The 16,959-nt window shown below is 40.7% G+C and overlaps 1 protein-coding gene across 4 annotated transcripts in view; it reads left to right on the forward strand.

The window, feature by feature from the left end:
- INO80 (INO80 complex ATPase subunit) overlaps nt 1–16,959 on the forward strand; it is a 130,661-nt gene that overhangs the window by 100,099 nt on the left and 13,603 nt on the right. For all 4 annotated transcript variants that reach the window (XM_032251268.1, XM_032251271.1, XM_032251270.1 and 1 more), the window contains 2 exons: nt 3,779–3,873; nt 12,421–12,493. In XM_032251268.1, coding sequence (XP_032107159.1) covers nt 3,779–3,873; nt 12,421–12,493 — 168 coding nt within the window. The remainder of the gene's footprint in view (nt 1–3,778; nt 3,874–12,420; nt 12,494–16,959) is intronic.

Raw genomic sequence — 16,959 nt, forward strand, 5'->3', positions numbered from 1 at the left:
GTACCCATCTGAGGGCCATGCTGAATGGCAAGGTTCAAAGAGAAACTACCCTGCCTTCCCTTTCTAGTGATTGTTCTCAGTGCTGATATAGGCTGTCAGAATAATCTTTGAAGCCTTTTTCAGCTACAGCTTTATTGATGTATGCTTGATAAATAAAAATTCTATATATTTAAGGTAGACCATGGGATATTGTCTCTTTACAGATTTCACATATACGATACAATATTATTAGCTATAATCACCATGATGTACATTAGATCTTCAGGACTTTTTCATTTTGCATGACTGAACCTTTGTACCCTTTGACCAGCATCTCCCCATTTCCTGCAGCCCCTGGCAACCACCCTTCTACTCTGTACTTTTTTGAGTTTAACTTTTTAAGCTTACCCATGTAAGTGAAACCATGCAGTATTTTTCTTTCCATGTCTGGCATATTTCACTTAACATAATGTCCTTCAGGTTTATCCATGTTGATTTCCTTCCTTTTAAGGCTGAATAATACTGCAGTGTATATATATTCATCTGTTTTGTTTGTTTGTTTGATTGTTTTGAAACAGAGTCACCCAGGCTGCAGTGCTGAGGCACGATCTTGGCTCACTGCAGTCTCAAACTCCCTGGGCTCAGGTGATCTTCCCATCTTGGCCTCGCCGGTAGCTGAGACTATAGGCACACACCAGCACACCCACCTAATCTTTGTATTTTCAGTAGAGATGGGGTTTCACCATTTTGGCCAGGCTGGTCTCAAACCCCTCACCTCAAGTGATCCACCTGCCTCAACCTCCAAAGTGCTGGGATTACAGGCATGAGCCACTGTGCCTGGCCAACCACCACACCTGGCCCTAATCTTTATCTTTTAGGTGTTTTCCTATGGAGTGCAATGGTGCCATTTCAGCTCACCGCAACCTGCACCTCTCCTGCCTCAGCCTCCCGAACTGCTGGGATTACAGGTGTCTGCCTTCACATCCAGCTAATTTTGTATTTTTAGTAGAGATAGGGCTTCTCCCTATTGGTCAGGTTGGTCTCTAACTCCCAACCTCAGGGGATCCTCCTGCCTCAGCCTCCCAAAGTGCTGGGATTACAGGGGTAAGCCGTCACGCCCAGCTCAGCTGTTTAACAGATCTTTCAGTGTCCATTTGCTTGCTTTTATGAGCTATTTACTGAAACAGAATCTAAATTTACTAAAGGATGAAATCCCACTGCTCATCTTAGTTTAAGAGCTAAGACTTGAAGCAGTGAAAGGGACTAATTCACTTCTGTTGCCTCAGTAACAGGCTCTCTTTAATCAGGGTTGGTTTGATTATGGTCTAGGATTAACATCCCTGGGATTGTACTGGCCTTGATATATAAATATATAAACAGCAAAATTTACTAGAAGATTCATTCGTCAGTGCTTTTACGTGGCTAGAATTTCAGTTTTAAAAGGCAAAAAAGGCTGGGCGCATTGGCTCATACCTGTAATCCCAACACTTTAGGAGGCCAAGGCAGGTGGATTACCTGAGGTCAGGAGTTCAAGACCAGCCTGGCTAGCATGGTGAAACCCCATCTCTACTAAAAACAGAAAAATTAGCCAGGCATGATGGCAGATGTCTGTAATCCCAGCTACCCGGGAGGCGAAGGTCGCACTGAGCAAAGATTGCGCTGCTGCACTGTAGCCTGGGCGACAAGAGCGAGACTCTGTCTCAAAAATAAAAAGGGCAAAAGAGTGCCTATGCAGGAAGCCTACCTTTTTGCTAAAATTATAATCTGTGTTATGGGTGACTCTGTAAACTATCTTGATATGGTCTAGTTCTTTCGTTGTTCTGATTGCAACATTCCATCACTAGATTAGCTGCCAAAGGTATAGCAAACTTCTAAGGACCGTCATCTTGCTATCATTTTATACCTTCTTTGCTCAAGTCCTTTTTATCCAAAATACCCCTTACCTTTCTGCCATTAGCTCAGACCTATTATATAGCAATACCACTAAGTGTGAACTTGAAGCTCACTTTGAGTATTTTCTGCTCCCCTTTGATTATCAGAGCTCTTAAGGAACCACCCCAAGACAGAAAGAAATAGTAAAAAAATTAAAAATAAACCGAACATAAAACACAATGAAGAGATGCATGTGTTGTTGAGCTTGTCTACTTTGTTGACCAGCTTCACTTCACATGCACCCTGTCCAGAGACCTCTGCCAAGTTCTTGGCACTCACTGTAAGAACAGGCTGCCACATACACTGCACCAGCCATACCAAACGACAGTAACCTTATGTGCTAAAGTGCCCCGCCAAGTGTAAAAGTTACACATGAAAATATTGCAGTAGGCCGGGCGCGGTGGCTCAAGCCTGTAATCCCAACACTTTGGGAGGCCGGGGCGGGTGGATCACGAGGTCAAGAGATCGAGACCATCCTGGTCAACATGGTGAAACCCCGTCTCTACTAAAAATACAAAAAATCAGCTGGGCATGATGGCATGTGCCTGTAATCCCAGCTACTCAGGAGGCTGAGGCAGGAGAATTGCCTGAACCCAAGAGGCGGAGGTTGCGGTGAGCCGAGATCGCGCCATTGCACTCCAGCCTGGGTAACAAGAGCGAAACTCCGTCTCAAAAAAAAAAAAAGAAAATATTGCAGTATAAGAACATCTTATCACAGAAAACTAATTAACACAAACATTTTCCATATGTGGAAATGATTAGTCTTTTTCAATACAGAAGTTAATTTAGAACCAAAGTAACTATTTTATACTGTTTCTTATAAATAGTCAGCTGGGCTGAGCCTTTGATATAAGTTCTTCTACAAGTGGACGTTTTGTAGCATAATCAGAAAACAAAAGAGGAAATAAACATTCATTTGTACATAACTATAAGAAGAATTGCAACTTCTAAGAATGTAGAGGCAGTCCCTCTATTGCATCTTTTGAAATCTCTTCATTCTTAAAAGTTGTAATTCCTCCGCCGGGTGCAGTGGCTTGTGCCTGTAATCCCAGCACTTTGGGAGGCCAAGGCAGGTGGATCATGAGGTCAAGAGCTCAAGACCATCCTGGCCAACATGGTGAAACCCTGTCTCTACTAAAATATGAAAATATTAGCTGGGTGTGGTGGCACACGCCTATAGTACCAGCTACTCGGGAGGCTGAGGCAGGAAAAACACTTGAACCCTGGAGGCGGAGGTTGTAGTAAGTTGAGATCGTGCCACTGCACTCAAGCCTGGTGACAGAGCAAGACTCTATCTCAAACAAACAAACAAACAAACAAACAAAGGTTGTAATTCTCTTGATGATGTCGGGGACATTCGCTACCATAGAAAATTACCTTGTTTTTTGTTTCACTCTGCTTAGGCTTCCTGTAACAGTGATGCATGCTCTTAGGGGAGAAGGAAGCTTAGGCTATAAATTTAAGCGTTTTAATCAGCAAGATTTGCTCTGGGGAAACACATTCATTTCAGTGAATGTTAGTCACTAAGAGAAAAGTAGGTGTTTTCATAGCTGTGAAAGATATCTGGTTGAAAAACCATTTTGATTTGTGGATTTTTTTTTTTTTTTAATGAAACCTACAGGAATAAGATTAGGTTCCAAACTGAAATTGAGAGTGATTATAATCTTCAGATTGTCCTGGATTTTCACACATTGGCAGTAAACTTATTTACAGATTAACTTCCTGTACTCTTGGGGTTGCTCTCTTCTCATTCTGGATATAATGGCTTGCTTCCAATGTGGATGAGGTAGAAGATGGGTAGATGCTGTGGGATTTAGAATACAGTAATTTGCATCAGACTTACTGTGTCCTTTTATCCTGTTGGCAGGAATACATGGTGTATAGGAAACATACCTACATGAGGCTTGATGGCTCTTCCAAGATCTCAGAGAGGCGAGACATGGTTGCTGATTTTCAGAACAGGTAATGTTGATGGGAATTACAAAAATTATCTTTTTCATTTCCCTGTAGTACTTGAAATGGTAAGTTTGTTTTGTTTTGTTTTGTTTTTTTCTTTTTAATGCCAGGACATCGGAGATTTAAGGAATCATGATGTAATTCCTGCCATTTTAAGAGGTTGCTAAATCTGCTTATAGTAATTCAGATCTCTGTGTCTGGCAGGGCAAAAGAGAATATACCTGATAGTTTTTATGTTTGAAATATGCTTTCTTACCACACCAGCACCTATTTCTTTGTATAATAAACCATTTCTAAGTATGAACCAAGATCCTCCTTGATGGATAATATTCGTATAGACAAAAAAATCCACCAACCTATATTCATCATTGCCTGTCATTGCTTACAGTAGCCATTTTTCTTTCTTTTCTTTCTTTCTTTTTTTTTGGGAGGCAGTCTCTCCCTGTCACCCATGCTGGAGTGCAGTGGCATGATCTTGGCTCACTGCAGCCTCCATCTCCCTGGTTCAAGTGATTCTTGCACCTCAGTCTCCCACGTAGCTGGAATTATAGACATGCACCACCACACCCAGCTAATTTTTGTATTTTTAGTAGAGACAAGGTTTCACCACATTGGCTAGGCTGGTCTCAAAATCCTGGCCTCAAGTGATCCACCCACCTCTACCTCCCAAAGTGCTAGGATTATAGTCATGAACCAGTGTGCCCCAGCCACTAACAGTAGCCATTTCTGAGTGTTGACTTAAAGTTACTAGTTTGTTTCCGTGTTTCATTTTGTGTAAGTTTAAGAAAAAGTACCTTTTCTTTTCCTGCTTTCCTTTTAACATAGTAGCAGTACGATGCAGTATGACAAATTGCCATACTGTACAGTCTATTCAGCTGGTCTCTGCCACGGTACCTCTCCCACCTGCTAATGAGTCTATGAAATTTCAATTACTGCCTGCTGAATGCTGATGGTTTACAGAGCCATAATTATCCTGAGTGCAGCTTTTCATTGTAATAGGTAGAGTCTGGTTACTGTTCTCTCCAAGGAGAAAGCCAGACTCACTAGTGACAGGTCTGCTGAACTTCACCTTCAGTTTTCTCCTTAAACCTGGAGAAATCAGGAATAAAGTAGATCTTAATGTCAGTAAATCAGAACAGCTTTGATTTTGGCTTTTAATTGCATGGCCTCTTAATATTTAACTTTTGAATTCTTGGGAAGAAAATTAAGCACATAGCCATTTCATTTAGATTACAATTTTTAATTTCATTCATTTCTAAAGCATGGTTTAATTCAGATGTAAAATAATTTGGCATGAAACACATCCATAATTCAACATAGAATGTCCTCCCTTGAGTTTTTTTCTAAGTTAAAACTGTATACCCAGAATTCCAGTTGCCTGTTTGACCAACAGTAAGGGGAAGATCTGCTTCAAACCTGTTTCCATTTGTTACCCTGGCACAGCTCTGTGAATAGAATGACCTAGCTTCTCAGCTAGCAGAAGATTCTAAAACCAATTATTTGAAACATGAATAAGCATAGTCCTTCCTTGGCCCACCACGTTGTTTTAGCAAAAAGAGAGAGAAAAAAAAAAAAAAATGCTGGGTGAGCTTCATCTTTTCTTAATTCTGAAATCAGTGATACATATTTTATCACATCCTTACCTGCTCCAACCTCAGAGCTGCAACTTGACAAGAATCTTATGTGCAAGACCTATAGACTGTATATTTCCTCAGAGTTCCTGTATTTTCTCCAGTCATGCCAGTGTATCTGTGATGTGGGCACATTGGTATGGGGTGGCATGCTTTATAAGTTATGAGAAAAGCCATCAAGTAGTAGGTATTTCACCTGATACTGTTTGTGTTTATTTTCCACTAGTATATTTGATATTGTACATTTGAAGATCTTGTTAACAGTAATGTTTTTATTCAGTAACAAATGGGGCCTTTATATATTTTAAGGAAATGCCTACTGAGAAAAATTTGGAAAATATTTAAAGATGAAAATAAAAATCACCCACAATTCCACTACTGTTAACATTTTGGTATACCCTCTAGTCTTTAACATATGTTTGTGATTATAGTTATACTGTTGATACCATATTATAGGTTTTGTATCCTAATTTCTTCTACTTAATGTTCTATCATAATCATTTTCATATATCATTTAAAAGTCTTTGTTACAGTCAGGAGAAGGGCGAAGGAAAAAAAAAGTCTTTGCCAACAACATTTTTATGATCGCTATTGCATTACACTGGGAATATATTACACCACTTTTCTGCTGTTGAGTAGAAATACCTACTAGAAATGTTGAGTGAATATTTTTGTGTATAAAGCTTTGTTAAACTATTTTAGATTACTTTCTTAGCATAGATTCAAACATGGGAAATTACTGAGTGAAAGGATAAGAACATTTAAGACTATGTATATTTCTTTGTAGAGAATTCTACTCATGTAGACTCCAACCAGAGCTGTAATATGTTGAGTTCTAGTGATTTGGGCTTCTCAGTTGTAGAACTGCAGTTGTTCTCTTGGCTTACCTAATTATTAGAAAACTGGGCTGTGAGACCCAGGTCTCAGTGTATTTTATAGTACCTCTGTAGAGGAAAAAAAACCAGGAGATGTATAATTTATTACCTCTGAAATTTCTTATTTAACTTGGGAAGCAGAATTACTTGGGCAGTCCCAGTAGTAGTGCATAATAGTTTTGAAAAGTTTAGCTCTAAAAGAATGGCATTTTCACCATTAAATTTTACTTAGATTTACTTAGTAAAAATGTAATGTTGCACAGCTTTTATTAGGAAATCTTGCTTGAGCCTTCAGACTCTACCACTGAGAATTACTTAGGTAACAGTGAATGTTATTTAGAGTCAACATTTGGGTAACCATCATTTTAACAACCTCTATCTAATACTAGGCAAAAGGAAAAAGAGACTGAAGTCTCCTTCTTGATCCCTGCCTACATTACAAACTAGATGCCTAGAGATGGGATTATGGCAAAGAACTAATGTATTTCTTACATGTAGAATCTGGACTGTGGATATGCTGACCCCTCCAAAGAGGGGGGAAATGTTCAACTTCTAAATTTGAGTGACTGCAATAGCCCAGTATAGAGAAAAAGGTGTTTTTGGACACGAGCACTCCTTGCCAAATATTTTAATTACTATTAATGAAAGACATCAAAAGAAAAAAACTTGTAGTTTCAGTTGGAAAGCCCTGTGGCCCAAAGGTCAGTCAGAGTAAACAAGAACGCCTATAGAAAGCCATTTACATTCCCTTCATACAAAATTTATTTATGAGGGATCCTTTCAGGAAAAAGTCTGACTGAGACTAAAGGCCATTTGGCCAGGATGTCCTGACTGGGCAACATTCAGAGCATGTGACCAGTGCACGATCCTAGAAGCCATTCACAAGGTCTTTGCTCTGTGGTTCCTTGGCCTTTGCTTCCCTTCCTTCTAACTTACCATGACCTTTACTAAATGGATCCTTACCCAATTATCTGACCACTCAGTGGGACTCTTTGGAAAGCATGAGGAAAGAGTGACTGTAGCATAGATTTTTTTCTTGGTAAGTGTTGTAGAGATCCACAGTTGTCTTTCATTGTGGTTCTTTTTCAGTCCTTCAACAAGCCTTTACTGTAGTCAGCTGTGTGCCTAGCAGTCTTTGGATATATTGGTGCAAAGTCACCTTAGTGGGTCATTAAAAGAAGAGTGAGAGTGAGACATACACTTGTCTTTGCTGTGTGGTTTCATAGGCCCCTTTACAGACCACCCAGATGTCTGGTCTTTAAGATCTGTTCCAGGAGACCCTAAGTTGAGATTCCTTTTCAGCCTCCTAGAGAGGGCACCCAGACCACCATATTGCCTTCTGGGATTTTGTTTCTCCTGTTTATTCAGAGCCCCTAAAACATTAATTCATATTGTCAATACTATTGTAGATTTATTCAGTAGAAAGGGACTTCTTAACAGTTTAAGATATTTGTGTTTTTAAATAGTGCAGCAGTAGTCCACAGTAGGAACTAATTTCTTTGATTATAACAACCCAAGTTTTCTGCAATTCTTATTTTTTACAATATGATAAAATTACGTTGAACTCATCTACCTCATTACCACAAGGCATCTTTTTCAATACATAATCGATATCCAAATGAAGCCATTGTATTTTATCAGTTTTTCTACTAATTTATTTTTACCTACATTTGTTTCACTAGTGATCTTCTGTATGTAGTCCCTATTGGTAAGTGATTACATGTGGACTAAATTCTGGCTGTACAGATTATGGAAATTACTCTTTTTTTGTTTGTTTGTTTTTTGTTTTTTTGAGACAGGGTGTCACTTTTACCTAAGCTCTGGAATACAGTAGAGTATAGTAGTGTGGTTACAACTCACTGCATCCTTGACCTCCCAGGCTCAAATGACTCTTCTACCTCAGCTTCCTAAGTAGCTGAGACTACAGGCGTGAGCCACCATACCTGGCCAGAAATTACATCTTTTTGCTTCAAATACTTTATTTTGTTGTACTTCTCAAATGCCTTGTATTTTCCCATCAGTCCCCCATACCCCCACCCTGTACTCATTCCTTCATGCCTGCCCCATGCTCATATTTTGGGCCTCCTCAAGAATTATCAAAAAAAAATATTAGCCATTGGGTCGACTCCATCAGCTCTCACAAAGGTCAGAAAGAAGCCTTTAATTCCTTGCCTGTCTACCCACCAAAGCAGGAGAGGAAGATGTATGGAGCAAGAGCAGTCTTCTCATTGTGGAAGTTGAAAGGATTGTTTATCCTATTTGAGAGTTGGGATCTCACTCTGTGCTTAGGCTGAAGTGCATTGGTGCGATATATAGCCCATGCAGCCTTCAACTCCTGGGCTCAAATGATCCTTCTGCCTCATCCTTCTAAGTAGATGGGACTACAGGTACATGCACCATACCTTGCTAATTAAAAAAAAAAAAAAAAAAATTTTTGCCCAAGCTGATCTCGAACTCCCAGGCTCAGGTGATCCTCCCACCTCAGCTGTCCAGAGACTAGAATAGTCCAGCCCTAAAAAGCTCAGTCACTTTTTTTTTGAGACGGAGTCTTGCTCTGTCACCAGGCTGGAGTACAGTAATTCAATCTTGGCTCACTGCAACCTCTGCCTCCTGGGTACAAGCAATTCTTCTGCCTCAGCCTCTCGAGAAGCTGGGACCACAGGCATGTGCCACCATGCCTGGCTAATTTTTTTTTTTTTTTTTTTTTTTTGTATTTTTAGTAGAGACGGGGTTTCACTGTGTTGGCCAGGATGGTCTTGATCTCTTGACCTTGTGATCCGCCCACCTCGGCCTCCCAAAGTGCTGGAATTACAGGCGTGAGCCACCGCGCCCAGCCACTCAGTCACTTTTTATTCGAAGGCTTATTGTGGTTAAATATTCTTCTTTGGGCCTGTGGGGTACCATGCTTCCTTCCATTTATATCATCCCATATCTATGGGAAAATGTGTTTATAAGCTGGCAGACGCCCTTCAACTTTTTGGTTTGTACTGCAGGATTTAATAATAAAGATGGTATTTTATAAATTAAATAAATAGAATTACAAAATATTAACCTTTCTGACAAAATTCAAGGCTAAACTAGTAGAACTTTCATGGGAGCCGAAGCTTTTGGAATCACTAAGAAAGAGACTGTTACCCATGGTCTGTTATCCATGCCTCTGTAGGAAAGAAATTTCCTCTGTAGGAAATTTCTTCCTAAATAAATAAAAAAAACATACCTCTGTGTTTAATTCAATGCAAATAATGGGCAGATTTCTACTAGGACATACCCACCTTAGTGATTACCCAGGATGCTTATTTCAAAATAGTTCTTTCACTGATACTTACATTTGACATTGATATGTCATCAGTTAGTCACTTCAGCGGTATTTATAGCATCTTCATTTTATAGTCTAGGAAACAGACTGTCAGCAGTCAAGTGACTTTACCAAGGAAGAATAGCCTGAAGGGATGAGAGCATCCTGATGTCAGTATGTTTGTTTCTGGTGTGGTTTTTTTTTTTGGTTTTGTGTTGTTGTTTTTTTCTACTGGAACCCCAAAATAAAATTTATTTTGCAGTGTGATTTTAGTATCTTTATTCTGTATTTGAAGCTTCACAAAACATTACTTACCCCTATGATCTGTAATGCATTAGAATATTTTTTCATCTTTTTTCTTTCTTTAATTAATTTCTTTAATGCCATCTAAAGCACCAAACTGATATCATGACCAATGAGAGATGTGACCTGTGCTTTGAATAAACACTAATCTAAATGAACTTTCAGTTGGATTCCCCACTATAAACATGGAAATAAAAAGGGGGATTAACAGCTCGACTTAAAAGGACTGTCACATTTGCTCACCAGTGTAATGTAATCTATTTTTCTTAGAGATATTCTGGAAAACAGCCTGGGGTGTCAGGAATATGAAGATGCAAGATAATCTTAAGATATATTTAGGCCAGGCATGGTGGCTCACGCCTGTAATCCCAGCACTTTGGGAGGCCGAAGCCTGGCCAACATAGTGAAACCCCGTCTCTACTAAAAATACAAATATTAGCTCATTATGGTGGCACAGGCCTGTAGTCCCAATAGCTCGGGAGGCTGAGGCAGGATAATCACTTGAACCTGGGAGGCAGAGGTTGCAGTGAGCTGAGACCATGCCATTACACTCCAGTCTAAGTAACAGAGTGAGACTCTGTCTAAAAATATGTATATATTTATGTGATCTATATGAACTGGGCTAAAACTGAGCCCCTATTTGTGTGTGTGCATAGATAAATCTTATAGTCAAAAGACTGTTCTGCTGGGCACAGTGGCTCACGCCTGTAATCCTAGCACTTTGAGAGGCCGAGGGACATGGATCACCTAAGGTCAGGAGTTCGAGACCAGCCTGGTCAACATGGTGAAATCTTGTCTCTACTAAAAATACAAGAATTAGCCGGGCATGGTGACAGTCACTTGTAATCTCAGCTACCTGGGAGGCTGGGGCAGGAGAATTGCTTGTACCAAAAAGGTAGAGGTTGCAGTGAGCTGAAATCACACCACTGCACTTCAGCTTGGACGACAGAGCAACACTCCATCTCAAAAAAAAAAAAAAAAATGCCTGTTGTTTGTGATCTGGTATAGGCTTGTTACCGAAAGATATTCAGTAAATATCTGTTGCTCGAATAAGTTACAGTGGTACCTACTGGTCTATTTGTAATTCAGGGTTTCTTTGAAAGAATAGGAAGTAGAAGGAAACTGAGAAAATCATATTTAATCATTTATACGTAAGGGCTGTATTGACATTCATCCAAAAGTACTTACTTCCAGCCTGTCTTCATGGACTGATCCTAAATTCAAGTTAGCACGTAAAAGTCAAGGCCTCCTAGTTCTAACTTTGAGTCATTTTTCTGGGACTCAGCTTTCTTCATCTTAAAATGAGTACTTTGGAGCTGGGCCTGGTGGCTCACACCTGTAATCCCAACACTTTGGGAGACTGAGGCAGCCAGATCACTAGGTCAGGAGGTCAAGACCAGCCTGGCCAATATGGTGAAACCCTGTCTCTACTAAAAATATAAAAAATTAGCCTGGTGTGGTGGTGTGTGCCTGTAGTCCCAGCTTCTCAGAAGGCTGAGGCAGGAGAATCGCTTGAACCCAGGAGGCAGAGGTTGCAGTGAGCCGAGATCGTGCCACCTCCCTCCAGCCTGGGCAACAGAGTGAGATTCCGTCTCAAAAGAAAAAAAAAAAAAAAGAGTGCTTTGAAATAATCATTAGTTCCCAGACCATTGGAGAAAACCAAGAAGTACTAATTTACTTGGCCCCTGTATATGAACTATGAATGGTTTTATTTATTTATTTTTTATTTTATTTATTTATTTATTTATTTATTTATTTATTTTTTTTTTTTTTGAGACGGAGTTTCGCTGTTGTTGCCCAGACTGGAGTGCAATGGCACGATCTCGGCTCACCGCAACCTCCGCCTCCTGGGTTCAAGCAATTCTCCTGCCTCAGCCTCCCGAGTAGCTGGGACTACAGGCACGCACCATCATGCCCAGCTAATTTTTTGTATTTTTTTAGTAGAGACGAGGTTTCACCTTGTTGACCAGGATGGTCTCGATCTCTTGACCTCATGATCCACCCGCCTCGGCCTCCCAAAGTGCTAGGATTATAGGCGTGAGCCACCGGAATGGTTTTATTTATTAAAAGTATGGCAGTGAGAGAGGTCTGTACATCTGTGGTAACATATTTTTGTTGTATTTGCTACATGTTTATACTTGTGTTGCTTATCAATCACATATTAGTGGGCAGCAAAACTTTTATATGCAAATTGGAAGATGACTTCCATGTTTGTTTGTAACAACAGAGCAACATTGTACAATGCTTTACGGAAATATCAATCAGGCCTAGAAAATCAATCAATGTATCAATCAAAATATCAGTGAGGCCCAGAAATATCAATCAGGTAACCACCAAAACTCTTTTTAGTCCTAGACTCTATGTTCTGTATTCAGAGATCTTTGTCTTTTGACATCTGCCATTTTTTCTTTTCAGTTTTTCTTTTAACATATCTTTCCCTTTTCTGCAGGAATGACATCTTTGTGTTCCTGTTAAGCACACGAGCTGGAGGACTGGGTATCAATCTCACTGCCGCAGACACAGTAAGTAATGAGAGCACAATAAACTAGTTATGCAGGTTTTCTACTATGAATATGTCATTCAGTTTGTTTTACTCTTTGCTTTTGTGTCACAAACTCACAAACTTTTTATTTCTTTGCCTCTTCTGTTAAAGGACTCTAGTTTCTCTTTGACTAGAACTAGAGTATTTTAGTTTTCCTTATAGACTTTACTATTCATTTTCTTTGAATAATGTTTTTGTTTTTTTGTTTTTGTTTTTGTTTTGTTTTTGTTTTTTGAGACAGGGCCTCATTCTGTCACCCAAGCTAGAGTGCAGTGGCATGATCATGGGTCACTGTAGCTTCAACTTCCCCGGCCTCAGGTGATCCTCTCACCCCAGCCTCTCAAGTAGCTGGGACTACAAGTATGCACCACCATGCCCAGATAACTTTTATATTTTTTGTAGAGATGGGGTTTCATCATTTTGTCTAGGCTGGTTTTTTTTTTTTTTTGTTTTTGTTTTTTAAGACAGGGTTTCACCATATTGGTCAGGCTGATCTTGAACTCCTGACCTCAGGTGATTCACCCGCCTTGGCCTCCAAAGTGCTTGGATTACAGGCGTGAGCCACCATGCCCAGCCGGCTGGTCCTAAACTGCAAGCCTCAAGCCATCCTCCTGCCTCAGCCTCCCAAAGTGCTGGGTTTACAGGCAGGAGCCACTGTGCCTCACCTGAATAAGTTTCTTCCACATTCTTTCAACATATATTTCATGAATGCCTACTGTGTGTTTTATACTGTTCTAGACACTTAGGGTACATCAGGGAAAACAGACTGGAAAAAAAAAATCAGTCAGTCAATCCAGATTTGTTTTAGGAGCTGTAATTCAACACATCAGAAAGGCTTGTTTTGTTACTCTTATTCCCTAATGGAAAAACCCATTTTTTGTATCCTAAACTTCAAAAAGTGGTTGGAGAGCAGTGAAAAGGGTAATTTCAAAAATAAAATAGAAAAGACATTCCAACAAATTATTCACTCTTTCCTACCCATTTTCCTTGCAGGAATCCTTCAGTGTTTGAAAGGGCAAGGAAAAGAGGATTCTTGGCTGGGCGGGTGGCTCACACCTGTAATCCCAGCACTTTGGGAGGCCAAGGCTGGTGGATCATGAGGGCAGGATATCAAGACCAGCCTGGCCAACATGGTGAAAACCCCATCTCTACTAAAAATACAGAAAAAAAAAATTAGCTGGGCATGATGGTATGTGCCTAGTCCCAACTACTCGGGAGGCTGACACAGGAGAATCTCTTGAACCTGGGAGGCAGAGGCGGCAGTGAGCCAAGATCACGCCACTGCTCTCCAGTCTCGTGGACAGAGTGAGACTCTGTCTCAACAACAACAACAAAAAAGAGGATTCCTTTTGAATCTCAGAATTTTCATAACTTTGAGATTTAAAAATGCAAAAATGGGAGATTGTTTTATAAAAGGCATGACTCTAAAAATGGCACTTAATGCGGCTGTCATGGTGCCTCTCTGAAATACAGATCATGAAAATCCCCCAACCATGAAAAGAAAGCAAACTCAAGAGGGTAATGGAGAAATGAGGTACAGGAGTGTAGAGGCTTGAATAGGTTCACAGCAGCAGGGAGAATATATACCTCTTTTTCTCTCACTAATCTGATACTGCAGATTCTGTAATAGCAACTATGGAATGTATCTTCCTTGGCATCTAAACTTTCAGTCAGTTAACCAAGGAGGGCAGGACATCAGAGCCTGAGGGCCACTGGAGGCATAGCTGGGTAAATGTACATCATCAGCATCTGTCATCCTATAGGAGGGCTGTCAGTGTGTGGTGTGTTTTTCCTGTGGGTTCTCTGACGTGGTGGCCTACTTGAGCCATATCACATAGTTTCTACCGTATCAGATAGTAGAAACTTGCCTTCCTCCTTGTTGTCTGTGAGCTCCCTGCTCTCTTTATCTTTTAAGCATTTCAGCATAGTCATACTCTCAATATGATTACAGGATTCATCACTTTGTCCCAGTTCGTCTGGAAACTCTCAGTTCCCAGCTTCGTACCTGTTGATCCAGATCCATTCTTTGCTGTGCTGGTACTCTGTTAGTTCGTCTAAATCATGCCATTCCTTTGCTTAAAACTCTTCAGGAATTCTCCATCAATTATAAAGTATAAAGCTCTTTATTTGTGTCCATTATCTACCTTTACAGCGTAATTACCAGAACACTTTCCCTTCCAAATTTTATATTCCAGAAATAATGACTGACTTGTAGTTTCCTAAACACACCTTGCCATATCACACTGTTGGATAAACTGTCCCTCAGCCTAAGTCATCCTCCTATGAGTCTCCTCTTCCACCTTGTGAACTTCTGTTTGTTCTTTAAAACCCCATTCAGGTGTCAATATTCCTTCCCAGCCTTTCCCTTTATTCAGGTTAATCACATTAGGTTGTAAGTAATTATTTTACATACTAGACTTTGGCTTAAACAATGGAAGGAAATAAAAAGTCTGTATTTCTAGGCTGGGTGCAGTGGCTCACGGTTGTAATTCAGCACTTTGGGACGCTGAGGTAGGCAGATGGCTTGAGGTCAGGAGTTTGAGACCAGCCTGGCCTACACAGTGAAACCCCATCTCTACTAAATACACAAAAATTAGCCGTGTGTGCTGGTGCATGCCTGTGGTCCCAGCTACTCAGGAGGCTAAGGCAGGAGAATCATTTGAACATGGGAAGGGGAGGTTGCAGTGAGCCAAGATCGCACCACTGCACTCCAGCCTGGGCAACAGAGTGAGGCTCCATCTCCAAAAAAAAGTCTGTATTTCTAGTGCCTGCAACAATTTGTTCATTTGCTCATTCATTCATTCAAGAAATGTTTACTGAGCATCCACCAAGGGCCCAGCATTGTTTTAGGCACTAGGAATTCATCTTGCAGCAAAACAAAGTTCCAGTTCTATCTTCATAGTTACTATAAATTACATTTCTAGTGGTGGGAGGGAAGACAAAGTATAAAGAAAAGGAAAAAAAAAAACTGATAATATGAACGCTATGAAGAAAAATCCATCAGGTAAACAGTGGTAGCATGAGAATGATGAGGGTTTGCTGTTTTATTTGGATTGGTAGGCATCTCTGATAAGGTGACATTTGAGCCTAGATCTGAAGAAAGTAAGGAGGCAACCTAAGCATATACCTGGCAGAAAGAAGAGCGGTCTAGGCAGAGGAGATAAGTGCAAAGCCCTACGGTAAGAACATGCTTGGCATAATCAATCAAAAGTAAGGAGCCCAGAGCAGGTAGAACAGAATTAACTATGGGGAGAGTGATATGAGATGGCTATTGCAGAAGCAGATCATGTAGAGTTTAGTAGCAATGGTAAGGACTTTGAGATGGGGAGTGATTGGAAGAATTTGAACAGAGGAGTAACATGATTTGGTTTGAGTTTTAAATGTGTCCTCCTGGCTCTGTTTAGATGGGAGAAAAAATGAAACACTGCAAGGAGACATAAGCAGGAAGATCAGTAAGGAGTATCAGATGCCAAGTGGCAATGTCACCCAGGCAGCAGAGTCTGAAGTTCAGGAGAAAGATGAGGGCTAAAGCAGTATTTTCTTTTATTTTTTTATTTTTTGAGATAGAATCTTGCTCTGTCACTCAGGCTAGAGTACAGTGGCTTTATCTTGGCTTACTTCAGCCTCCACTTCCTGGTTTCAAGTGATTCTCCCACCTCAGCTTCCCAAGTAGCTGGGATTACAGGCGAGCACCACCATGCCTGACTAATTTTTGTATTTTTAGTGGAGATGGGGTTTCACCATGTTGGCCAGGCTGGTCTCAAACTCCTGATCTCAGATGATCTGCCTGCTTCGGTCTCCCAAGTGCTGGGATTACAGGCGTGAGCCACCACTCCTGGCCTTAAAGCGATATTTTCAAATCATGAGGTTGTAGATGATATTTAAGACCATGAGGCTCTATGAGGTCATGTGGGAAGGTTTAGCGTAAGTTCATTTTACTAAAATATGTTTCCTTTCTTCTCAGCTTGCCTATCTCAGGTTTAGTCTATGGTTTCTTAAGGAATAGTTTCACTAGTTATTCATTTAAATGGTCAAAAAACTAAGCAGGTTTGAAGGGAGAGATCTGCACCATGCTTCCAGGGTTCACATAGTTTGCCCTGTGGGCGTAAAGAGAGTCCTGCCAGCCACAAAGAGCCAAAGTAGGCCTAGACCTCTGATCTATAAGTACATGAATAGGAGTATTTTTTCATCCTGAAAGCCAGAGAGGGGCTCTGTGCTGGTCATGGTAGCTCATGCCTGTAATCCCAGCAGTTTGGGAGTCTGAGGCAGGCGGATTGCTTGAGGGCAGGTGTTTGAAACCAGCCTGGGCAACATAGCAAGATCCCATCTGTACAAAAGAGGTTTTTTAATTAGCCAGGCATGGTGGCACATGCCTGTGGTTCCAGCCACTGGGGAGGCTGAGGTGGGAGGTTTGCTTGGGCCCAGGAGGTCAAGAGTACAGTGAGC

Source organism: Sapajus apella, unplaced genomic scaffold, assembly GCF_009761245.1.
Source record: "Sapajus apella isolate SASKATOON/1434 unplaced genomic scaffold, GSC_monkey_1.0 scaffold74, whole genome shotgun sequence".
Lineage (NCBI taxonomy): Eukaryota > Metazoa > Chordata > Mammalia > Primates > Cebidae > Sapajus > Sapajus apella.